The 25,380-nt window shown below is 35.2% G+C and overlaps 2 protein-coding genes across 14 annotated transcripts in view; both read left to right on the top strand.

Annotated features, from left to right (window-relative positions):
- The window catches only part of BIVM (basic, immunoglobulin-like variable motif containing), a 31,902-nt gene extending 11,172 nt beyond the window's left edge, over positions 1–20,730 (top strand). For 7 of the 10 annotated variants that reach the window (XM_037799704.1, XM_037799703.1, XM_037799700.1 and 4 more), the window contains 7 exons: positions 3,888–3,983; positions 4,277–4,381; positions 4,600–4,694; positions 12,065–12,197; positions 15,301–15,387; positions 18,132–18,228; positions 19,071–20,730. In XM_037799704.1, the coding sequence (XP_037655632.1) occupies positions 3,888–3,983; positions 4,277–4,381; positions 4,600–4,694; positions 12,065–12,197; positions 15,301–15,387; positions 18,132–18,228; positions 19,071–19,364 (907 nt within the window). In that variant the 3' untranslated portion in view covers positions 19,365–20,730. The remainder of the gene's footprint in view (positions 1–3,887; positions 3,984–4,276; positions 4,382–4,599; positions 4,695–12,064; positions 12,198–15,300; positions 15,388–18,131; positions 18,229–19,070) is intronic. The other 3 variants (XM_037799709.1, XM_037799708.1, XM_037799710.1) reach the window with 3 other exon arrangements.
- A 2,585-nt stretch (positions 20,731–23,315) lies between these two features.
- Positions 23,316–25,380, top strand: part of ERCC5 (ERCC excision repair 5, endonuclease) — a 37,990-nt gene continuing 35,925 nt past the window's right edge. The window contains exon 1 of one of the 4 annotated variants that reach the window (XM_037799698.1): positions 23,316–23,913. In XM_037799698.1, coding sequence (XP_037655626.1) covers positions 23,826–23,913 — 88 coding nt within the window. In that variant the 5' untranslated portion in view covers positions 23,316–23,825. The remainder of the gene's footprint in view (positions 23,914–25,380) is intronic. The other 3 variants (XR_005211053.1, XM_037799696.1, XM_037799695.1) reach the window with 3 other exon arrangements.

The raw sequence follows: 25,380 nt of genomic DNA, 5'->3' as shown, positions 1-25,380 counted from the left end.
GTCTCCCAACATCACAAGACTTAAAAGTAGAAGATCTTGTATAGAAACCTAAGAGAGTAGGATTTCAAAGTCCATGCTCTTTTTTGTGACACGTGATGATCTATCTATTTCTTGGATATCAGGCTAAGGAGTTAGCTTTTTTTTCCTGAAGTAGAGGGAAGCTATTGAAGATTTCTTAACAAAAGGATAATTTACAAGGATAAATTGGTAGTTAGTATGTAGGGTATATTGGAGAAAAAATTCTAGAATGAAGAATATTAATTTGAGTTTCTTTTGAGAAAGATTTTGCCATTTTTGTTTCTAATCTCTTGCACTTAAGATTTGTTTCAACAGTAAATATGAGTAATTATATTTCAATTGTAAAACATGTGAGGCAATAAGGGCTGGCTTGGTCCAGGAAGTACAGATGTGAGATATACCCTGAGGGGAAAATCACCAGGGTGACAAGTTTATTCTCTGCTGAGAATATTACAAAATTAGGATTGGATGGAAAGTACCATAGGACAAAGTAGAGTGTCAGTTTAAGCTGGCCTTGAACCAGACCGCTAAACAAGTTTGGCTTAGTAAAGAAGTATGAAACATCCTAAGTGAAACTCCTCTCCCTCCTTTTTAAAAAATGCTTTAAGGCAAAACTTAGTGTTGAGATATATATATATATATATATATATATATAAAATACTTTCTTTTTAAGTATACATAAAGACAATTTTTTTTAACATATAAAACACTATACAGTATTGGGCTTGTAAAATAATCCCAAAGATTGAACTGTGGCAAAAGTGTTCACAGCAGAAAAAACAATAAATGTATCAGTTATGTTTCATTAAGGTGGTCTATAAAGCATACGGTTAAAAAGGATCTTTAGTAACTACCTATGCACAAAGAAAAGTTGAAATTCACACTCATATTTAAACAATTAAGGCAGGAGATTGCCTGCATAAGGTTGTAAGTAAATTTCCCATGTTTCCTGGTGGCCTTGTTCTCACTGAAACAGTTAAAAGTAATTCTTATGAATTAGTTGCCACCTTGAGCCTTGATGGGATAAAATGTCAGTGGGAAAAAACTAGCTTTGATAGGGTGCTTAGGATTGATCCCAAGGATGTGAGAAGTGTTTGAAAAGGAAGGGGAAGATTTAAATAATATGGCAGAGTAAAGGCATGTCCCTTTCCCCTTGTTCTTTGAAACCTATGAAAACAATAACAGCACCAACAAAATAAAAAACGGGAAACTCCATTTTCACTGAAACAAAGAAATAGCAACATTCCCAAATCATAGGCTCTAAAACATACTTAATGAAGTGTGCATTCTGGAGCAACAGAGGGAAAACACTGAGTTGCACAGACTACTGCAGGCCTCATGCAATGCAGAGTTCCTTACAAGTACTGCGTGTCGTAGTCTGAAAGGCCTGTCCAGTGGTCCTGTAGTTGGAGTGACTAGATCTTGGGATGTCGTCAGTCACATCAAGGGAGAAGCAGGGAGTTCTTTTTGGAGATCCAGGTTAGCACTGCAGAAATGTAGGAGATACTGTGCTAAGTGCCACTTTATTATCTTCTACCTCATACCTATTTCTCAGCTAAGGACAGTGCCTCTAGTGAGTTAGGGGAAAGGTGGTGACCACAAGAGTGGAACTCGGACTGCCTGTATTTTGAGGTGTGAGAACACCACTATCCTCTTGATTGTTAAAAACTAAGTGAAGACTTGACAGATTTGACAGAGGTGTTGAAAAGAGCAAACCTGACACCAAAAGTCAGACTGTCCCAGCTCTCATTTTTAGGGCTACTTTCCAAACTATTCAGCTCCTTTCAAGGATGAGTAATAATCAGAAAGGAAACAGCTTTCTACCTTGTATAAAAATTGCATACAAAACAAAAAAGGGAGGCATCTGCAAAAGGCTCATATATCTTAGAATGAGTTACTTAAGGAAATAAAGTAAAAATTCAGTAAAAAAGTTTTATGGTATCAAAAAAGTTACAGTTTAAACAATTTCTAAAAATGAGCTAAAAGAAGTGATTATATGGTAGCAGAAGGGGAGATATCATTGGCAGACCCTTGGAAAGAAATGGTAGGACAAAAAGTAAAACCTTAAAGAGGTGAAAACCATGTTAGAAGCAAGGGGTAAAAATAACCACAGCACAATGCATAATCAAGTCTGTAGTAGGTAGGTGTGGGGAAATCTCACAAAACCCAAATGGAAAAGAGCAAAGTTATAAAAATGGTTGTGGAATAAATAAATATGAATAACAGGCAAAGACTCCAAATATGAATAATTGGTATTCCCAAGGATGAAGAGCAGAACAAATAGAACAAAATATTTAAAGACACAACTGGAAGAACATATTCCTGAAATAAGGAAAGGGTAGAGTCCGCAGAGTCAAAGGACAAATGGTATCTCAGGAAAAGAAAATTGATACAGACTGATTGGTACCAAGGCCTGTTCTGGTGGAAGTTACTGAACTTTCAACATAAATACGGGCTTACGGGTAGAAAAAAAATCGTGCAACTCAAAAATATCCCTTTGGTCTCAGTCTTCACCATGGCAGCAGTAACTGCCAGGCTTCAGTGACATTAGGTTTCTTAGGGAGAGAAACAGTCACTCAAGAATTTTATATTCAAATTGTCGTTCAAGTGTAAAAGCCACAGACGTGTAATCATGCAAGAATTCAGAGGATACAACACCCATGAGCTCTGAACCACTGAACAAGGAACTTCATTCAACTGGCCAAGATACTGAAAAAAAATCAGGATTGGGAAAGCCATGGCAAACAGTTAATGGTGCATGCTAAATCCATTTGTCAGAGTTTTGGTTACAGAACAGACTGTTGGCTAGATCTATGAATATATGATCACTTAGAAAAGCTAGCTTTTTAGTGTGAAATATGAGAGCTATATAATTCCAGCACTTGCTCATGCTAGGACCATTTTGTGGGTAGGAATTCTTATTTGAACAGCCTTGCAAATAAATATACAGAAAATCATTCATAATTGGGCTAATTGGTTTTTTTTTTCTTTTTTGGCTGCAAACCATTTGTAGTCTTCCTAGGTGATAATTAATATGTTAAGTGGCCATTATTATATTTTGATCTCAGTGTCTTAAAGGTTGAATTTAGTCTGTAGGCACAAGGGTCATTGTTCATCTGCATATGTATCGATATACATATATCACATATACAAATATACATATATATAATTTTTCTTTTTGTAATTGTTTTAGTTGAAAGTAAAATTGCTTAGTGATGCTAGATCTTGTTTCTCCTTTTTATTTTGACCACTTATTAGCACAGTCATTAGAAAATACTTAAGAAAAGATCATTTGAAAGCCAACCTTGTTTCTTCCTTAAAATTTTTTATTTTTTTTTCCCTTTTCTGTTCACTTTAGCCCCATTCACTTGTCCTAACACATGGCAATTTGAAAAATTGTCTGTGTTAATTAGTGCATGAAGGGATTTTGTGTTACACTTTTTAAATCCTCTGTGACAGTAGAACCACTGCCCCATGGCATCTCGTTCAAGAGTTTTAGGTGGACATAGTAGGAGAAAAATAAGAGTTTTTAAATTTAAATTGAAGTATCTCTCTGAAAAATTGATACGGGGGCAGTGTTTTTTGTTTCTTTTATAGTTTTGAAGTTGCAGACAATCATGTATGCATCTCGACTAGGTGTTTACACCAATATATTAAGAGTTGGTGTCTAAATTTGCATATTAATTGTTTTCCATTAGTTTAGATGACGTCCACTTTAGTAGTTGTTCATTCTTAGCTATCTTTTTAAAAATAGATGATTTATTGTTATGCATTTACGATTGATGTTTCATAAGTGTTTTGGGTGAATGTTTCAATTATGCATATTTTCTCTTCATTCAAGTGAAGAAAACAGTCTTTTGTTTTCTCAGGTACTGCATAAGCCGACCACAATATAAGACATCTTGTGGTATCTCCTCATTAATTTCTTGTTGGAATTTTTTATATAGCACAATGGGAGCTGGAAAGTAAGTATGTCAATTTATTGGTATCCCCAGTTTCCAAATTTAAAAGTAATTTGGTTTATGTTTTCTATAATACAGATTTTTAAGAGTAATTACATAAATTAAGAAAATGCTACTTAATTAAGAAAAGTAAGCCTTTTAGATTAAAATATATGCATGTATTATTTTTCATAAAATAAAAATTAATTTAAAATATTTCCAAAATAGTTTATAAATCACACAGAAATATTAAAATTGAGATGTTACATTTCCATATTTTTGGAATTGTAGAATTAAACGCCATGTTTCTTTTGTAGTCTTCCACCTATTACCCAAGAAGAAGCTTTACATATTTTGGGCTTTCAACCCCCATTTGAAGATATTAGGTTTGGCCCTTTCACTGGAAATACAACACTTATGAGGTATGAAGCCCCCACTTAGAGGCAATACCTGATTTCTGGTTCTGGAAAACAGTACTCCTGTAGATGTCTGTTATGTAATAAACCATGTATACAGCTGCTGGGTCCCAACCTTTTGAAGACATGCCAAACTTGAGCTATGCTTAAATTTCTCTAGGATTGGAATAGTCTCATCTTTGTTATACAACCATTGCTGTAAGCAAATTTTCTTATTATTTCAGATGGTTTAGACAAATTAATGACTACTTCCATGTAAAAGGATGTTCTTATGTTCTATATAAGCCTCATGGGAAGAATAAAACAGCTGGAGAAACTGGTAGGTAAATATAAAGAAGATTTTATACACAAACACATATGCATAAGTACATATATACATATAAGCTTTAGGATCTATTGCAAAGGTTGGCTGATTTGATTCATGGGATATTATGAAAATGCTAAATACTGTTTGTTACTTTTATACTCTTTATTCAAAGGAGAAATCATAGTGGTAATATGTAGGACACTACTCAATGTATAGTTTAGCTCATTTACCTCTTCTCAACTTTACTTATAGAACTTTTAGAACCTTAAGGCATGCCATAAACACTGTTTTAATACATTGTTAGTTTTTGGGTCTGCAGTGTGTGTCTGTGTGTGTATGTTAGTAAAACTTTTGGAAAGCAATATAGAATTTTTAGTTCCTCTTCCTAAAAGGGAATGGAAAGATTTAAAAATATTTGCTGTTGGGAATGCATAATAATATATAACAACAGGACAGTGGATTGTGAAAGTGACAAAGTTGTGTTACAGAATAGTCTTGGCTACAACAGAGATGAATGGAGTTGATCGTAAGGATTGTGGTAGTTACGTGCTAATCAAATAATTTGCATTATTTCAAAACTTCCATTTTAAAAATTATCACAGTAATCTTTTGATTTTAAAATCCAGAAAATTGCAATATAGAGAAGGGTATATAATTTACTAAGGTCAAGGATTGAACATTGAGAAGAATGTATCTCTATTAACCTTTGTCAGGTATATTAAGTTGTTTAAGAGTTAGGCAAACTTGGAGTTCACCTTTTGGTTCCTATACATAATAGTTTTGTCTCTTAGACCCTCACTTGCTGAGCCCCCGTAGACACTTTGTGTTTCCGTGTTTGTGCTCATCCCGTAGTGTTACTGTGATGGTAAAGGAGATGTATTTGTTATGTTCTTAGCACCTGCTTGACACATAGTGAAGACTCAGTAAATGCTAGCTGCTGTTCTTACTGACTAAATTCTGTACATTTGCAGTGGGCTTGTACCTGTAGAAAGGGAGGCTTTAAATGGTATGTTAGTATTTTTTTGTTTGTAGTGAGACAGTTAGCACACCTCTCTCAGGAATCGATCAGGCACTTAAAAACTAAGAAAGGATATATTTTCCAGGTTTCTAATTTTCTCTTAAAGTATGTGTAGTTTGCTTTTTATATTGCCCATTGAGGTTTTTTTTTTTTTTTAATTTCAATCCTATTTTTAATTTTGAGAAATGCCTAGTTTTTTTCAAATTAGTTTTTTTAAAAAAGTAATTTTTCATTATTCATATTTTCAACTCCCCTTTATTTGTAAGTATACCAAAGTTTTTTTTCTGTGTTTGATCTAACATCTGAGATTTTTGTTTATCTGTTTCTGCTGTCTGTTTTTTCCCTCTAGCTCTCATTTGTGGTCCCTTGTTTACTTGTGTGTTTAATATGTTTTTAAACTATAATCTGTTTAACTGTATCTTTTTTAGTAGGAAGTCTTTGAGGTCTGATTGAATTTAAGAACATTCAGAATCTTCAGAGAAGATTTACATTGAATTTTGCTTTGGTAGAGCTGTAATTTCATTGTTGGATAATTCTTTGTATACCTGAAGGTTTCTTCCAGAAAAACCTGAACTCTCTTCTTTGAGGGCTTGACACAAATTCATATGTATCACAATGCCTTGTACTCAGTAGAAATTAGTTTAATGAACCCTAGGTTGAGGAATGAGGCAGGAATTCAGGAAATTGGGATTATCAAGTTTCTGGCATAGAATTTTGTTGTTCTCTATCCCAAAACTGGCATTGTACTCCTTTTGGAAATACTCTCTCGTGATATGAAAAGGATGATGTTTACTTTCCCCTTTCCTTAGCTAATCTTTTCTTCTGCTCTCTCCCTGCCCATACCCCAACTACATAATTATCTACATTTCTGTTTTAGGTTCATCATACTTTTCATCAGAATGCATGACATCCTACTGACATCTCTTAGATTCCCTTGGTAATTTTTCAAATTTCCAGATGTTATGTTTTCCTAAGGACAGGAAGTGAGTTTTTATTTAACTTCATATCTTAGCAATGACTTGAACATCGCTACTTTTCAGAATCATTTTTTAACTGACTCATATGACGAACTCTTTTATATCTCTTTTAATGGACTGTGGATTCTTAGACCAAAATGTATCTGTGGGGAGATAGAATCAGTGGAGAGGATGTCATACATATATATAAGATACAGTGGAAAAGTGCTATAATGTAGTTCTTCAGTTATGTCCCAAGACTGCATATGAGTAACATCCTGGGAGACTCCTTCCTTAGGACCCCAGCCCAAGATTCACAATGCCGTGCCCTTGCTGGCCTTATCACCTGCCAATCATCAGAGTATTTCATCAGAGCAGTTAATGTTTTTATATCAACTGCATCTAGATGGAATGGGAGGATCTATGAAGAGAAGGGTCAGGAAATTAAAGGAACTCAGGGATAATGTGAAATCCCAGAGAAATTATAATACAAAATAAAATATGATATTAGAGAATCTGCATAGAGAGGAGACATCATATATGTATAAATTTAATCAAATTCCAAAATAATAAAATATAATTATTTACTAATGGAATGTAATAAAATACCACAAGAATCCTGGACAAAGTTTTGTCCAAAAGCCCTTTCCAATTTTGAGATTTTGTACTCTAATTTTATTAGAAATTCCCATTTGCAGATCTTTCAAAGCTCTGTACTTTTTTGTTTTATTTCCCAATATTCTGGTAACTCCCAAGTTCTTCATGACTTTTTTAAAACATAATGATTTGGTACAAATGTTAACCAGTTCCCCTAATAGTCTAGGATTTGTGGCACTTGGTCCCCCTTACTTATATAGCTATGTGTTTAACTGTCTCCCATATATGCCCAGTCTTTTTAATTTGAGGAACAGGATAAACTACCGAAGGTATTTTCTCCTTTTTTTGGTGGGGAGAGGGGAGATGGTTGCCGTAATTTCTTCAAATAAGTTTTAATAATATATTTTCCCAGTTTTCTTTCTATTTTAATTTTCCCTTTTAGAATACTTGGTTCCTTACTTTTTTTTTCTGTATTTTTGTTTACTGAAGGGTAATTAATCTGCCTACTTCCATGGAATTTTCTTGTTCTTGTCTCTACTTATCAGTGGTCCTACTTAAGCCCTACTTCTCTGAAACTTCCCTTGGCCATGTTAGCCCTAGATTCCTCCTAATTGCTGTAGTGCTGATTATTCGTATCTATAATTTTTTTTTTTTTTAATCATCATTTTATTGAGATATATTCACATACCACGCAGTCATACAAAACAAATTGTACTTTCGATTGTTTACAGTACCATTACATAGTTGTACATTCATCACCTAAATCAATCCCTGACACCTTCATTAGCACACACACAAAAATAACAAGAATAATAATTAGAGTGAAAAAAGAGCAATTGAAGTAAAAAAGAACACTAGGTACCTTTGTCTGTTTGTTTGCTTCCCCTACTTTTCTACACATCGATCCATAAACTAGACAAAGTGGAGTTTGGTCCTTATGGCATTCCCAATCCCACTGTCACCCCTCATAAGCTACATTTTTATACGACTGTCTTCGAGATTCATGGGTTCTGGGTTGTAGTTTAATAGTTTCAGGTATCCACCACCAGCTACCCCAATTCTTTAGTACCTAAAAAAGGTTGTCTAAAGTGTGCGTAAGAGTGCCCACCAGAGTGATCTCTCGGCTCGTTTTGGAATCTCTCTGCCACTGAAGCTTATTTCATTTCCTTTCACATCCCCCTTTTGGTCAAGAAGATGTTCTCCATCCCACGATGCCGGGTCTACATTCCTCCCCGGGAGTCATATTCCACGTTGCCAGGGAGATTCACTTCCCTGGGTGTCTGATCCCACGTAGGGGGGAGGGCAGTTCGTATCTATAATTTGATATTTAATATATGTTACTTTATATTTATTTTTTATCTTTTTAATGTGTATGTCTAGCTCCTTGACCCTGGGGACTATACTGAATAGATCTTTGCTTTATCGCTTAAAGTCTTAGGTTTTGTAGATATACCCTGGTCTAGACTGGGGTTAGTTCTGAATTTAATTTTCATCAGTCACATATTTATATGTCTTCTCATAAACAGAGATACTTTCTTGGATAACTACCTTAATGTTTTAAATATTGTATTTACTGTCTTTTATTTCAGAGGATGATCTTTTTTTGACCTTGTCCTGAAATTCTGGGGGTGCCCTACGATAGGCTTCTCTATTTTGACCATCATACCCTTTATTCTAAACTTGACTACTTGCTGTTCCCTGATTATATCCCTTCCTCTCCAGTGGTTTTGTTTTCTCCTTATGCTCTTTTCTCTCTCTGGATTGTTGAAATCCTACCACTTCTTTAAGATCCATTTTGAGTGCCACCCCTCTGATTCCTCAAACCTGATGTGGTCATTCTCCTTTGAATTCCGTATCTCTTCTATGGCACTGTCTTTTTCTGTTTCATATTAAAGTTACTTTTTTTATCTTCCCTAATAGAAGAGTTTGAGATACTGCATATTTCCTGTCTTTTGTTACCCTGTAGTACTTGTTATCATTAGTAGGTGTCCATAAATTGCTTAATTAAATTTTCCTCCTAACTCTATACCAGTGATTCTCAAAGTGTGGTCCCTGGCCCAACATCACTTGTTAACTTGTCAGAAATGTAAATTCTTAGTCCCCTCCTAAGACCTACTGGATCAGACATCCTGCAACCAGACATCTCTTCAGGAGCAGGTACCAGCAGTCTATTGTCTTGACGAGCCCTTCATTTTCAAGTGCGAGAGCTACTGCTGTTACAGTCTTCCTAAAGGTGGTAACCAACCTCTTTATCAAGAGCTTGGTCTTCTATTGATGGGAAATTCTGAATTTCAAATTGTGCTTACTTGAGCCCTAGGAATTCTATGGAGGTGCCTTAAGGGCTGGTGGGCACATGCACGTAGTGACTAAGACCCACAAACCTAAAATACCATCTGGCCCTCTCAGGAAAAGTCTGCTGATCTCTAATCTAAATTCAAAATGTTATATACCTTGAAGTAGGGAGAAAACCCATCTCTGAGTAGCAGCTAGCTCTTATTAAGGCCGTAAACCACTCTTGGAGAAACACCACCTTTATGCCTTCTAGAAAATGAAGACATATGTTTTCGTTTCCTGGTGGCTAAAACAAATACTATGCAATGGGTTGGCTTAAACAGTGAACTTATTGGATAATGGTTTTGAGGCCAGAAGTCCAAAATAAAGATGTCATCAAGGTGACTCTCTCTCCCAGAAGACTGGAGTTCTGGGGCTGACTGCCAGCGATCCTTGGTCTTTGGCTTTTCTGTCACCTGGTAATGCACATGGCAGCTTCTCCTTTCTCTTCCGGGATCCAATGACTTCCAGCTTCTGGCTGCTCCCCATGGCTTCTCTCTCTGTGGCCTTTCCTATATGGCCTTCAGTAATAGGATTAAGACTCATCTTGAATGGACTGAGCTACACCTTAACTGAAGTAACCTAATCAAGAGGTCATATTTACAAGTGTTCACACCCACAGGAATGGGTTAGGTTTGAGAACATGTTTTTCTCGGATTCGTAGCTCCAAACCACCACACTGTAGTTAAAAGAGTATTTGCAGTAGATAAATGATGTGAATATTTAATGGGGGCATAGTTTCTTTTCAATTTCATTTGCCCTTGAAATCCTGAGTATATTCCAGGATGTTAAAGTAATTACTATTCATAGTCACAGTAAAGAAAGTCACCTGTTTTGTATTTCAGAATGGAGGAATGTGTGAAATACTTAAAGATTTCCATTACAAAGTTGTAATGATAAAAAGCTCTTTTATGAAAAGCTTCTGTTATTTGGGAAAACAGTTTTGTTTGTCATTTTCACAATTTTAAAATGATTTCAGGATTTTTTTTCCCAAATCAATTATGTGAATAAACCTCATATGCAATTATTGAATTTATAAGGATTTTGAAAATCTCTGCATTTACATTTGTTTACTTTCCTGGAACCTATCCAAACCACATTCAGTTTTAGAAAATGAAACATTTAAAGCAGCCCTGGAGTGTCAGTTTTTAAATTTTTGTGAGAACACAATGAAAAAACTGCAAAAAGACTTATTTATCCTTTGTTGTTGTGAAAGGGATTTTAGTAAAAAAGATCCCCTTGCAGTGCACAGATGTTGTGTTGATAGGTCATGAAGTAAGAATCAGTGGAAAAGGTCTAACTGAAACGTTGGAGAAGGAGTTTAAGCCAGAAATGTTAGTTTCCACAAGGATCACAAGTTGTGTTTGTGTCTGTGCGGGGTGGGGGTAAACGAGAAGATGGGAGTCTTGTCTGCTTGGCTCTCTGCTACACCCATTAAGCACGCTATTCTTTGTGGTCTTCAGCTGTTTCAGTGGTAAGAAAATCAGTCACTGAATCTGCCATTTGTAAGCTTTTATCTACTGTGACTATAATTAGGATTTCCAATTTTAATGGGCTATTTGTTAATAAATAATTTAGTTTCTTCCAGGAGATGCAAGTTAATGAAACCTCAGTTAATGGCTTTAAGTCTGAGTGTGGTAAAAGCTTGTTCCATATAGTAATGCTTATGAAGTTACTTCACAAATGGTATAGTTATGAGAAATATTTAAGAAGGAAAGGTTTTAGGAGAATGTTTTGGTACTGCCAACCTATCTCTGTAGAGATGTTCTTATCACTTGGTTCGTGAGAGCTGCCCCTCTAGTCTGTGTAATTTTTATAGAAAGATTAAAGTGTGTGTTAGTGGAGGAAGTTTGAATTTTTGGAACTCATTTATTATCTGCAGTTTATCTATATATATTAGTTGTCTTCAGTTTGCCGTATATGCACTACAGGGGCTGTGCAAGATGATCATTGTGGTGTGGGAAGAAAATATTAGGATGTCTAAATTTTAATCTAATTTTAAAATCCCTGTCTTTTGTATATCTTTTGCAAAGAACATATTAGTACAGTAGTATATGTGTATAATTTATAAGTAAATAATGCTTACATTGGGGGTGCATATTAGAAATTTTTAATAATAAATTTTTAGTGATAAAGCAGAAAAGCTGAGGCCATTGCTATATACATTTGGTACTAGATTTCATACAGTGATTACATTTCATAGACAAGTAGGTGAATTATTAGAAGGTATTGTTAAGTGAGGAAATATCGCAGTTCTTCAGTTTGCAATTCAGTTTATCTCAATTTCAGTCTCAAGGGTAAAAGTTCAAATAAGTTTATCAGTATTTTTTATATCTATCAGTAGCTTCTCATTTTTTTCCCAAGCAATATAATGTATTTAAAGTAACCTCTTTTTTTTGTCTTTAAATCCTTAACTAGTCCTCTGTGTAAAGTACAGACATTGCTTTATGGTCTCTCAGTTTTGTGTGTGTTTTTTGTAGCTGCAGGGGCCTTGTCAAAGTTAACTCACGGACTGAAAGATGAATCACTGGCTTACATCTATCATTGCCAAAATCATTATTTTTGTCCAATTGGCTTTGAAGCAACCCCTGTTAAAGCTAATAAAGCATTCAGGTAAGCATTTAAATATTCTGTGTGATTATTTCACCTGGAAAATGTGTTATAGAACATTTTAAGGAAATATTTAGTCTCTTAGAAATTGGGAGATTTGGTGATTTGCTTTCCTTACATCAAGTTAAACCGCTGAAGTACCACATCCTTTAAACATTTTAGCTTATTCCTTTGCAGAATTGCATTTAGTTAATTGTGCTTTAACGTTATCCACTCTCATACTGTTGTTCAAAGTCATTACAAGATAAAGCCATGTGAGAAATCACTTCTTCATTTATTATAAAGGATTTTACATCATTATTATGTTTCAGTGTCCCCATCCCACATGAAAAATATATTACAGAATCTAGTTCCAGAAGATTGTTGCAACTGAGTAAATTAAAATTATTCTTCCTTTCTGATTGCGAAAAACATGAAATGTGTCATGCCTGTGAGGAAGCTTATAACCAGTTTTTCACAGGCACCATATTATTTGATTCATTTCTTTCCTTCATCCAGAGTTCCTAATTTATTAGCTATATATCTCTACCTACAGGTAAACCTGTATCTTTTTGGAAGAGACAGTCCCTAAAAGAGGGTGACTGGATTTTAACACTTTTTTTCCTCCTCAGCAAGTTTTCTTCATGATGAGTTAGGCAATTCCAAAAGAATTGAAAGCAAAGGAAAAAGTGTCCTAGTTGAGGATGGTGAAAACAGAATCCATGAGTACTTTGAGTAAAAATACCGGTAGTCACTATTATCCTTACTTACCCTGCTGAGGTTCTGGTTTGTTCACATCTGGAACATTGATTGTGGCATTGATAACTGAGGATGAGGAAGAGATAGTGGTTCCTGCTCAGTAACTGGCCTCTTATGGGAGGCCAAAGGTCAGTCTGGGATAACATGGCTTGGTCATCTGGGGGTAGGATGGGTTCTTTGCTGCGGATACAGACCCACGCAGCCTTTGAGTCACACTCAGAGGTACTGGGTTGGTCAGATTCTGAGACAGCCAGGAGTAACCTGGGAGAACCTGGAAGCTGAACATTGTTTTAGTGAATGAGGAGCAACAGGGAAACCATGTGGTCTTTTCACATCCAGAAATGCATTATTCATCTCTCTGTAGGTGAAGTTTTTTGTAAGTAAGGTATATTATTGTCTTTCTCTTACAGTTTTATCCTTATCATACAACTTCAGCTTACTGATGGACATCTATCAGTTGTAAACATGATTTTTTTTTTGAGTTTTTTTTAAACTTTTTATTATGGAAAAATTTAAATGTACAAAAATAGGCAGAAGAGTATAAAGAATTCCTATGTATTCATCACCCTGTATAAATAATGATCAACTCATGGCTGATTTTTTCATCTGTACTTCACCCCATCTCTCCATAGTATTTTTTTTAAAATTAAATTCAGTTTTATTGAAATATATTCACATACCATACAATCATCCATGGTGTACAATCAACTGTTCACAATACCATCATATAGTTATACATTCATCACCCCAATCTATTTTTAATATTTTCCTTACACCAGAAAGAATCAGAATCAGAATAAAAAATAAAAGTAAAAAAGAACACCCAAATCATCCCCTGTATCCCACCCTATTTTTCATTTAGTTTTTGTCCCCATTTTTCTACTCATCCATCCATACACTAGATAAACCGAGTGTGATTCACAAGGTTTTCACAATCACACTGTCACCCCTTGTAATCTACATTGTTATACAGTCATCTTCAGGAGTCCAGACTACTGGGTTGGAATTTGATAGTTTCAGGTATTTACTTTTAGCTATTCCAATACATTAAAACCTAAGAGGTGTTATCTATATAGTGCATAAGAATGTCCGCCAGAGTGACCTCTCGACTCCATTTGAAATCTCTGAGCCACTGAAACTTTATTTCGTTTCATTTTGCATCTCCCTTTTGGTCAAGAAGATATTCTCAATCCCACGATGCTGGGTCCAGATTCATCCCTGGGAGTCATATCCTGTGTTGCCAGGGAGGTTTGCACCCCTGGGAATCAGGTCTCACATGGGGGGAGGGCAGTGAGTTCACCCACTGAGGTGGTTTAGTTAGAGAGAGAGAGAGAGAGAGAGAGGGCCACATCTGAGCAACAAAGACATATTCAGGGGGAGACTCTTAGGCACAATTATATGCAAGTTTAGCCTTTCCTTTGCAGTACCAAGCTTCATAAGGGCAAGTCCCATGATAGAGGGCTCTGCACATCAAACCACCATCCTCATTGTTTGTGACAACATCAGCATCAGTCCAGAGGAGGAAGTCCAACACTTCTGCATTTCCCCCCAGCTCCTCAGGGGGGCCCTGCAAATATATTTTTATTCTCTGCCCAAATTACTTTGGAATGTGTCACTGTTTGACTATAACCTATACTAACCCTACCGTATCTCACTTCCTATTCAAAGTTCCAGGTAATTGTGGTGTTTGAACAAACTGACTGTAGAGTTATACTGTTTAGAAAACAATATATCCTGCACCAAATAGACATCTCTTCCCTTGGTCTCACTTGGAGGTTGAAGTGTAAAGGTGATTTTACATCTAGATACTTTGTACCCTTTAGAGAACTTCTTCCCTCTGTCTGAACCTAAGAATCACCTGTGATGCTTTTTAAAAATATGCAAATCCCTGGGCTGCACTCCAGAGCTACTTGAATTAGAATTTTCAGGGATGGTATTAGGGTATCAGTATTTTTTAAAACTTCCAAGTGACTCACTGCTTTAGGATTTTGTTTTTAGGATGCCTTTTGAAAATTTTTGAAGATGAGTAGCTGCAGAATGCTGGTACTATGCTGAGAGTTTTCTTTTCTTTTCTTTTCTTTTTTGTTGTTGTCTGTTTTTCCCTCCTAGGATCTGAGGGACAGTATATTTCAACTTTTTTTCCCCTAGATTTCATAATTGGGGATTAAAGCCTAAATTTAATTTATGCCTTGTCTAAATGGCCTTCAGCAGTTTGCCCAAGTCTAAACTCTAATATATATTCTAGCTTTAGTGAATGCCATCTTTGAATAACTTTAGTATATCCTTTATTGAAGAATAGTTTAAGCAGTATTCTCCAGGGAGCAAATGACTTTTTTTAAAGCTTACTATGAATGTATTTTATATTTAGCAGGGGTCCACTCTCACTACAGGAAGTAGAATATTGGATCTTAATTGGAGAATCAAGTAGAAAACATCCTGCCATTCACTGTAAAAAGTATGTTAACTTCCCTTTTTTTCTTTAACTGAGGTAAGATCTATATACAGTAAAATACACAGATCTTAACTGTATAGATAAGTTTTGATAAATGTGTACACCTATGTAATCACCACCCCAATCAAGATATAGAACATTTTCATTACCATAGAAAGTTCCTTCATTGTTCATTCCTTTCAGTCCCCATGGACAACCTTTGTTCTGATTTCTATCACCATAGATTTTCTTTGTCTGTTCTTGAATATAATGTAAATAGAATTATACAATATTCTTTTGTGTCTGCTTCTTTCATTTAAGTAACCTTTTTGAGATCCATTTTGTCATGCATGTCAGTAGTTTTTTGCCATATGAGTATACCATAATTTGTTTATCTATTCTATTGATAGGCAGTTGGACTGTTTTCAGTTTTGGGCTATTGTGAATAACGCTGTTGGGAACATTCATGGACAAGTCTTTTTTTGTTTTAGATTTTAATAACACCTTTATTGAGATATAATTGACATTCTAGAAAGTTCACCCTTTTACAATGTACAGTTCAGTGGTTTTTAGCATATTCCTCAAGTTGTGCGTCAGTCACCACTAATTCGAGAACATTTTCATTATCCAAAAAAAACCCCATACCCATTAGCAACCACTCATTTTCCCCTCCCCTCTGTCTGTGGCAACCACCAATCTACTTTCTGTCTATGATTTGCCTATTCAGGATTTCATATAAATGAACTTACACAATATGTGGGCTTTTGTATGTGGCTTGTTTGACTTAGTATAATGTTTTCAGGGTTCATCCATGTTGTAGCATGTATAAGAACTTCATTCCTTAATGTGGCCAAATAATTTTCCATTGTATGGATATTTCACATTTTGTTATACAAGTCCTTTCGAGGACAGACATTTTGTTTCTCTTGGGTAGAAACCTAGAACTGGAATTGCTGAATCATAGGACAAATGTGTATTTAAGAAACTGCCAGAGTTCTCCAAAGTGATTGTACCCTTTTACACTTTCACCAGCAGTGACTTTTCACATCTTCGCATCTTCACCAATATCTGATGTTGTCATTCCTTTTTTTTTTGTATTTTTGTTGTTGTTGTTGTTGTTTTAATCCACTCATTTTATTTAATTGATAAATTACAAATTAAGGCACTCCCATGAGTACAGACATAGAATTCCTCACATGTAATTTCCCTGGCTTGCTTATCAGAGTGGTAGAGGAGGACTCTCCACATCCATTAAATTTATATTGTGAGTTCTTCTCTCATATGATATATGATCAGACGATCTACAAAGGGCTTTGCTACATAGATGATTGTCATTCTTTTTGTGTTTAGCCCTTCTAAAAGTTGAGATGGAATCTCAATGTGGTTTTAATTTGCATTTTCGTAATAACTTAGGTTAATATCTTTTCATGTTCTTACTGGCTATTCTTACATCTTCTTTTGTGAAATGTTTGTTCAAGTCTTTTGTCTTTTTTTTTTTGAAATTGGGTAGTCTTTTTGTTAGTATTTGTTGGAAATATGTATTGTGAATATCTTCTTCCTGTCTTTGGTTTGCCTTTTTATTTTAATGATGTCTTATGATGAACAGAAATTCTTATATTTTGATTAAGAGCATTTAAACAATTTTGTTCTTTTATGTTTAGTGCTTTTCTGTGCTTCTTTAAGAAATTTTTGCCTACCTACTGCAAGGTCACAAAAGTAATCTGTTTTTTTCTAGAAGCTTTATATAAAGTTTTAGCTTTTATGTGTAGGTTTATGATCCATTTCAATTAATTTTTGAGGTAAACTTTCACTTTTTTCCTCCCAATGATTGTCTAGTTATTCCAAAGTTTACAAAATTTTTTTCCTTTGCCCATTTAATTTGTGTGGTGCCTTTGCTGACAATTAATATACCAGATGTGTGTGGTTTATTTCTGGATTCTATTTCTGATCTGTCTTGACTATCCTTTCACCGATATCAGTCTTAATTGTTATAATTTATAGTAAATTATATAATTAAGTAGTATGGGTCCTCTGAATTTTTCTTCTTCTTTGGGACTGCTTGACTATTCTAGGATCTTTACTATTCCATATATATTTTAGAATCAAATTTTCAATTCTCATTAAAAAGCCTGTTAGGATTTTGATTAGGATAGAATCCACAGAATCTATCATTTAGTTTTGAGAGAATTGACATCTTGACAATATAGTTTTCCAAGCCATGAACACGGTATATATTTTCATTTATTTAAATCTTTAATTTCTTCCAACACTGTTTTGTATTTTCCAGTATAGTTTTGTATATCTTTCATTAAAAAATTTCCTGTGTTTATATTTTTTATACTATTGTATATGGATTTTTTTTTTAATTTTCATTTTCTAGTTATCTGATGGTAGTGTAAAAAAATTCAGTTTGTTCTTCTACCTAGACTTTGAATCTTGCCTCTTTACCAAATTCACTTATTAATTCTATAAGGGTTTTGTAATTCCTTTGGATTTTCTACACAAACAATTGTGTCATCAGTGCATAAAGATGTGAACTTTTACTCTTTTAAATATTTACTTGACTATTTAAAAAGAAAATTTGGAGTGTTTCTGTAAAAACAAGAATTTATTTCTGCTTACTAGATGGAACAATCCTGAGATAAGAGAAATATTGCCAATTTTTGTTATAATAATGTTGTATTAATTTGTTCCTGTGAAAATACCATTACAATGGTATTTTGAACTTAAAGAAAATTGTGCTTTATTTTTTCTTCTTAACTATATAGATGGGCAGATATTGTTACTGATCTAAACACTCAAAATCCAGAATATCTAGATATCCGGCACTTAGAGAGAGGGCTGCAGTATCGAAAAACAAAGAAGGTAAGAATACCTTTGTATATACTTTTGTATATGTATTTCCCAGCTGGCCAACATGCTGTATTTTACCAAGCGCTCTTTAGGTTGTAAATAACAGAAACCCAATTCAGACTGTCTTCTACAGGAAAGGAAAAATTATTTTAAGGATACAGTGTTATCTTTGACACTCAAGGGCAAGGAATATAGCCCAGACTTATAAGGGAATGGAATAATAGCAGGGTCCAAGTAGCTAATATGTCTCACTCTTTTGGAGCTATATGTTGTTGTTCTTGTCTCTTTTTGTCTGATTATTTGCTTTCTGAAGATCATGTTTCAATTTATATCTCCCTTTCAGGTGAACAGTACAGACTGAAACTGGCTTGCCTAAGGCCCAGTTCCATAGACTTGAGAAAGAATGAATAAGATTGACTTAGCTTGGATCGGGTATCCACACTTGATTCAAATTAACTTTCATGGAGCAGTCATGTGGTAGAAACAAGGCTGCTGGCCGAAGTTCTCAGAGAAAGTTAGATACCGTGGACTAAGCAGACATCCTATCGATTTAAACCTACTAATATATGGAGAATATATAGGAGGAAGAAGAAGCATTTTTGTGCTGGAATTGGGTAGACGGGGAGGTAATAGTGTGTTTGAGAGGCACATGGAGGGAAGGCATTTGAGCACTTGTGGACATTGCTATATTTCATAAAGGTAGCTGTCAGGAAAGATGTAGTATAATACACTCAGATGATGTCTCAAAGAAAAAGTACTGGTTTGAGGCAGGTGAAAGGGGAAAATACAAAGTAATTCTGAACATTAGTATAATTTCCCTTCATTTTCTTCACCCAACTTTTTTTTCTTCTCAGGTTGGAGGAAATTTGCATTGCATCATAGCATTCCAGAGACTTACTTGGCATAGATTTGGCCTTTGGAACTTTCCATTTGGAACCATTAGACAAGAGTCACAACCTCCAACACACGCCCCAGGAATTGCCAAATCTGAGAGTGAAGATAATATCTCCAAGAAGCAGCATGGGCGTCTGGGCCGGTCTTTCAGTGCTAGTTTCCATCAGGACTCTGCATGGAAAAAGATGTCTAGTATCCATGAGAGAAGGAATAGTGGCTACCAGGGTTACAGTGATTATGATGGGAATGATTGACTGTGCTGGGTACTGATTGAATTAAGACAGTAGATTTTATTGTTTCCATTAAGTGTGAATAGATTTTGTGGTACAAAACATAATCTTGTAATTCTCCAGTAAATAAGCTTGTGTATGATTACGATGGGTGATCTCAGATATATGAGCAGATTAAGCACAGATTTTTTTTTAAAGTTTACTTTAAGCAATCTGAACAGAAAGTTACACAAAATCCAAGTAAATTACAACTCCTGTCCACACGAGTCAAACAAATTCACTTAATAGTATCAAGACATGAAATACTTAAGCATGACATGATTTCTATGACTTCATCCCCAAACATTTGTTGTAGCTTTACTCAAGATGTAAGGCACCATTGGCCTTCTAAAAAAAAAAAAAAAAAAAAAAAATGGGCTGTCAATTTCTAGTTTTTCTCTCTCATTTAGAATTATTCAGTGAGTTCAGTCATTCTTTTACTTGTCTGCCTCATTTGATTTCCTAGTTAACTTTCTCAGGATTCTCAATAAAGAGGCAAAAGAGAAAAGACTCAAAGAACTCATCTTTTCTATTGGTGCAAATGGTTGACTTAGTCCATTGATTCAGGATATTCTTGACATTTTTGACTTGGTACGTTACCATCAAATATTGACAACATCCTTGAGTCTTGAATGACTTGCGTAAATCTAGAATAAGCCTTTTTTTAGGGCTAGAGTAAAAGTGCAAGTGGCATCTGAAGTTTCTGTACCTAAGGTAATCTGAAATGAGATCTTGAGATTTGATTGGCCATTCAATATGGAATCGTATATTGATAAGAGCATTAAAGATGCACTAGAAATGCCCAAGTCACTCGGAGGGCAACTATCCATATTCCATTTCCAACTCTGAGCTATTTCCTTTTTTTAAAAAACTTATAGACAATTGGCTGTTTGAAGTGTTAAATACTTCAGAAAGTATGGATTTCATATATTTGAATTCCTCTCTAGCTGCTGTAAATTTTTCTGCTGCTGCTAACCTGTGACTTACAAAAGACTATGGTCTCTTATTCTCTCATTTCAGGGTTTTTTTTTTTCAGGACACAAATCAGTAACTTGGTTGTTACAAGGTGCTGGATATGTTGGTAACCATATTGCAATACAACTCAAAGAGAGGATTCCGATTTTTATTTTTAAAATATTTTCAATTTTTTCTCTTTTGAATTTTTAATCCATTATCCACTCATACATGCCTAGCTTACAGAAGGGGATATGTATTATGAAATGGTCATTTTTTGAAGAGAGTATTTTGCTTAAAATGAAAAGGATTGAAAAAGATTTGTTAGTGGTTTTTGTTACTTCATACTGGGGCTTTTAAAAAGTTTTCATTAAATAAAGGTTTGTTTTCTACTTTTCATCAGTGAATGGTTTTGAACCCTTGTTTTAGAGTACCCTTATAATTTTGTTTGAAGTACATGATAATTTGTTAGCTCTGCCTAAATTGTGTGTTTTAAGAAACTATCTTGTATCTGATGTTCATAATCAATGAAATAACATTCATTTCAATTTTAGATTTCTGTAAGACTTTACAGTAGGAATTCAAAAATTTGATTCTTATATTAGCTTGTACCAAATGAAGTTGTCATTTTTGTAGGTCAAACATGGTTGAACAGCAGCAATTTCACATTGTTAAACTATTTCAGAGAGCAGATAGGAAGAGCCAAGTGGAAAGAAAGCACATGTAACACAAAATAAGAAAGAAAAAAAGTAGGGTGACATCTAGGAAAAGACTGCTTATTGATGATGATCAACTTTCTATATATGATCACTTAACTTGGCTTATAAGTTTGGCAGTTTCTAAGAACACAGTAAGTTTTACAGAAACTGCTTTTCCAGAAAACTCAAGCAAGAGTTACTGATATTTCTCTTTCAAGATCAATAACATTCCTGTCATATTTGGTTTCTTGGTCAACCCCTCTTAGAAGTCTCCATAGAAGAAATGAATGTTCAAATCCTTGCTCTGCACTTACTAGCTGTGTGATTTGGGGCAAGTTAAGGTTTAACTTTTCTTTTTTCCTCATTTGTAAAATGAGGATTATAAAAGTATCCACATCATAAATTGTTTTGAAGAATAAATAAGTTCATATATGTAAAATGTTCAGAACAATGCCTTGTAGGTGGGAAGTGCTATTTAAGTGCTTGTTATTATTATTCTAAAAGATGTATATTTTACTGTTGAGAGTCTATAGAGAGTCCTTTAAACAGCATCTAAAGGAGCCAATTCCTTGTAAGTAAAATACACACCCCTTCATTGCTGTTTTTTTCAAAAGAATATTTCATAGTCAAGAAATGTTGCTCTGGTTTTAAAAGCACTTAAAGTATTCAGATGTCCACATGGGCTATTTTTGCCCAGCTTTCAAGCAGAAAATAAAAATTGTTTAGATCAATCCTATAACTGTTCTTTTCCCCACTACTATTACCATCTAAGAACTATGCCCCCAAATTAGGCCAAGCTGGTGCAATAGCTATGATACTTCCCAATTTAACTTCTCCCAGATGCTGGAAGGGCTTAGATAGCTGCTCTAGGATCTAACACATTCTGTATTTCAATTTTACCCATAGCATTTCTTCTCCCCATTCTTGCAACAAACTAATTTGAGCTGTATTATCTACTTAGTCATTTTATGTCAAAGCACTGATCTCTGAACAACCCTAAGAGGTTGGTGGCATCCACAGTTTACTGAGGGAAAACTAAGCCTCTCATTGGTGAAGAAACTTGCCTAGGATCACAGGCTCACTATGTGGCTTTGATGGGATCCGAACCAATGTCTACTTGACCTCCAGGTAAATTCTCTTTCAGCAGGGTGCAATATGCACTGGTGAGCATGACTGGAGGCTGGAGGAAGTCATTTCATTTAGACAACATGGAACACCTGCTGTGTGTCAGGACTGGGGGATAGAACAGTCAAAAGTTGTTGGTTTCAGTAAGCTTACAAGTCTACTGAAGGGAGAGGAGGTCAAAATGGAATAGGCAAATTATATTAATCTCAGTAAAATATAATTAAGAGCAATTTCTGGGGATTACTTTACAGATGGAGGAAATGCAAAAAAGCACTTTATCATACTTATTCCTAATAGAAAATTAGTTGTAACTAGGTCAACTAAACATGGCTACTGTGAGCCATCTGTTGAGGTATAGAAAGAGCTTTGCTCAAAACTGTGTGTGAGATAAGGAATTCCTTTTAAAAAAATTACTTGGTCATTTAAAATGACCCATTCATTGAGTTTGAATCTAGTTTCTTTAGTTCACATTTTAACTAATGTGTGTATTGCTACTCATTTATTGAGTAGGTACTTTTGCTTTTCCTTAAATCCTTACTAAAATTGCCTGCAAGAATGGTCTTATACTCATTTTACGGAAGAAAAAATGGGAGTTCTGAACAAATGCGACTCGAACAATGCTAAAATGTTATGAAAGTAGTATGCTCGGAATTTCAATCTTGGTATTGATTGAAATACCAGAGCTACGTACTTTTCAGGCGCTACTCTGGCAATTAGTTTCTTGTCATTTCTGATCTACAAACTGAAATCCCAAATTTCAGATTCTGGAGAAAACTAAGGTATATTTCAATGTTTAAGGCTTTACATTGTACTACTATCTAGTCATTACAGTTATCGAATACATAGTTGTTACATTAAAAAAACCAACAAGCATCCATCTTTCGGTTGTCTCCACGTTTAAAACAATACTTTAGAGTTTTCATAAGTGGCAGCTCAATGGGGAGAAAATGATGCGAAAAAGCGCCTAGAAAATTGTCAACTGAGCAAGTAGGCACTTCGCTCTGCGTTTTTACTTTAAAAGCCACAAGGTGCAGGAGGCGGGGATGTGAGGAGAAAGCACTAAACCGAAGCGACACATACACCAGCGGCCCCAACTCACTGCCGGACTGCTAAGGACGCAGCATACATACGTCATTTCAGGGAGGCGGGATTTCTGCCCTACGCAACGTTTTAGACGGAAGCCGAGAGGGTCTATTTGACGTGGGCTTAGGACCCACCCGGGAAGGCAAGTGGTACCGGAAGTACATCTTCTGCCTTTTTATCTCGATGCGCTGTCTTTCACCCCAGTTTTCCACTGCCAGTTCAAACGTTTGGTCCAAAGCTTTGGATGAGACCAAGACCTATTCCTTCTCTCCACCACCGTCCATTTTTTGGTCCCTTCTTCCTTCCGGAAGGCGGTGTCTGCTGTTGGGAAGTTCTCCAGGGTGGCTTCTATTTTCCCTCCCTGACATTTTCGTGGAAGCCGATTTTCCCTGGAAGACCGTGGATTCTTGTTTTTTTTCATCTTCCTTAAGTGGGAGCAGGGGATCCTCTTCTGGGGTCCTGGGCTTTGATACAACCCGTTGTTGAATAATTAGGAAAAAAAAAAAGGCACTTTCTTGAGGAGCTTGTTCTGCTGTCTCACGAGGATCCATCTCTCGAGTTTCTGCTCTGAAGACACACTTGACTTATGGGAGTCCAAGGCCTCTGGAAGCTGCTGGAGTGCTCCGGGAGGCAGATCAACCCGGAAACGCTGGAAGGGAAGATTCTTGCTGTTGGTATCCTTAACGCATCGTTTATACTTGGGATGCGGTGATTTGCATCATGGTGTTATCCACTTGCAGCTCTCCATTGCTTCCGCAGAGGCATTTGTAGGATGAGGGTCTCACCAGAATTGCTGTCTGGGGTCATAAAGCAGTGCAAGAGAATGCGGGAATTAGGAGAAAGGAGCCTTTGAGGAGACGTAATTCTTTAGTGTGTACACAAATTATAAGTAAGGGAACATTAGTCATTTAAAAAATAAAGCAAGATTTTTTTTTTGCAATGTGATTAATTTTCAAATACATCTATAATGATTTTTTGGCTATCTTAAAAGTTTATGCAGGTTATCTTGTGGAGTGGAGGGAGTGCGAATGTAAGGTTTTTTTAAAGCCCATGTGCTACTGCTGCCCTCCAGTGGTTTCTCAGTGTCTTTGCATTCTAAAGATTTTCTGTTAATCCGAGGACAGTTTTCAGGTACAGGAGCTCTTAAAACTAGCAAAGATTTAGATCACTTTATGCTGAAGTCCATGCGAGGAATTAAGACTTTTTAAAATCATTGAGATGGCTTGTGAAGTTCAGCATTCTAATTTTTTTAGGAAGTTGGCAAAGGAAAAGTTTAATTTTAATTAATTTAGTCTATTTTTAGGTGCCTCCAAGACGCACCATTTTTGGGACTTAAAGTCATTTTGTGGAGTTCTTAGGATTTTCTGAAAGAACAAATTATTTGTCTAAAGAGTACTAAAGTTATGATTGCTTGTTCTACAATTAATTTTTGCGTTGTTTCGTTTTCCTGGGAATTCAAACATCTGAAATATATTCAGATTTTATACTTTTGTTTGTTAATAAGAACTTACCATGACTATACCAGGTTCATTGTTTACCCTTGGATCCCTTGAATAAATAGTTTTCTTTTACCATCTGCATAGCTGATTTTCTTGTTTATTTATACAATGTGAATGTGCCAAGTAGTACAGAAGTAACAGTTTAATTTTGTTTCTTATGGACCTTAACATTTGTGAAATATAAAATGTATAAGCAAAACATTACACTCTTTAGGTTACGAATTAATTAAATTTTAAGTCATGTAACTGTAGAACTAAACTAATTTATCTTTTTGTTTCAGAATATTATAGGTCCTTTGGGTCTTAACTCTAAAATAATTTTTGGCTTTGCTGCAAATTTTAACTTTTCCAGCCCTGGGGAAATTTAGTTTTACCCTTATAAGCTTACAGGAATGAGACAAGTCAAATATGTAAACATTTTCACCTTCCTTAATTTTATGAGTTTCTTACTAATTTGTAAGAAATTTGAGCTGGAATTCCCATTCCTAGCTGAGAATTGGCACTATCTATGGTTTATTAAAAACAAACATACAAACAAACAAAAAACAAACGAAAAAAACTTACCTTATTTCCTATGATTTAGAATCTTAGGCATCTCAGGTTCAGTAATCCATATATTTCAGAGGTTTCATATCAGATTTT

Source organism: Choloepus didactylus, chromosome 12 (genome assembly GCF_015220235.1).
Source record: "Choloepus didactylus isolate mChoDid1 chromosome 12, mChoDid1.pri, whole genome shotgun sequence".
NCBI classification, from domain to species: domain Eukaryota; kingdom Metazoa; phylum Chordata; class Mammalia; order Pilosa; family Megalonychidae; genus Choloepus; species Choloepus didactylus.
Note: the sequence above shows the minus strand (reverse complement) of the source record. Positions and strands in the feature narration are given on the sequence as shown.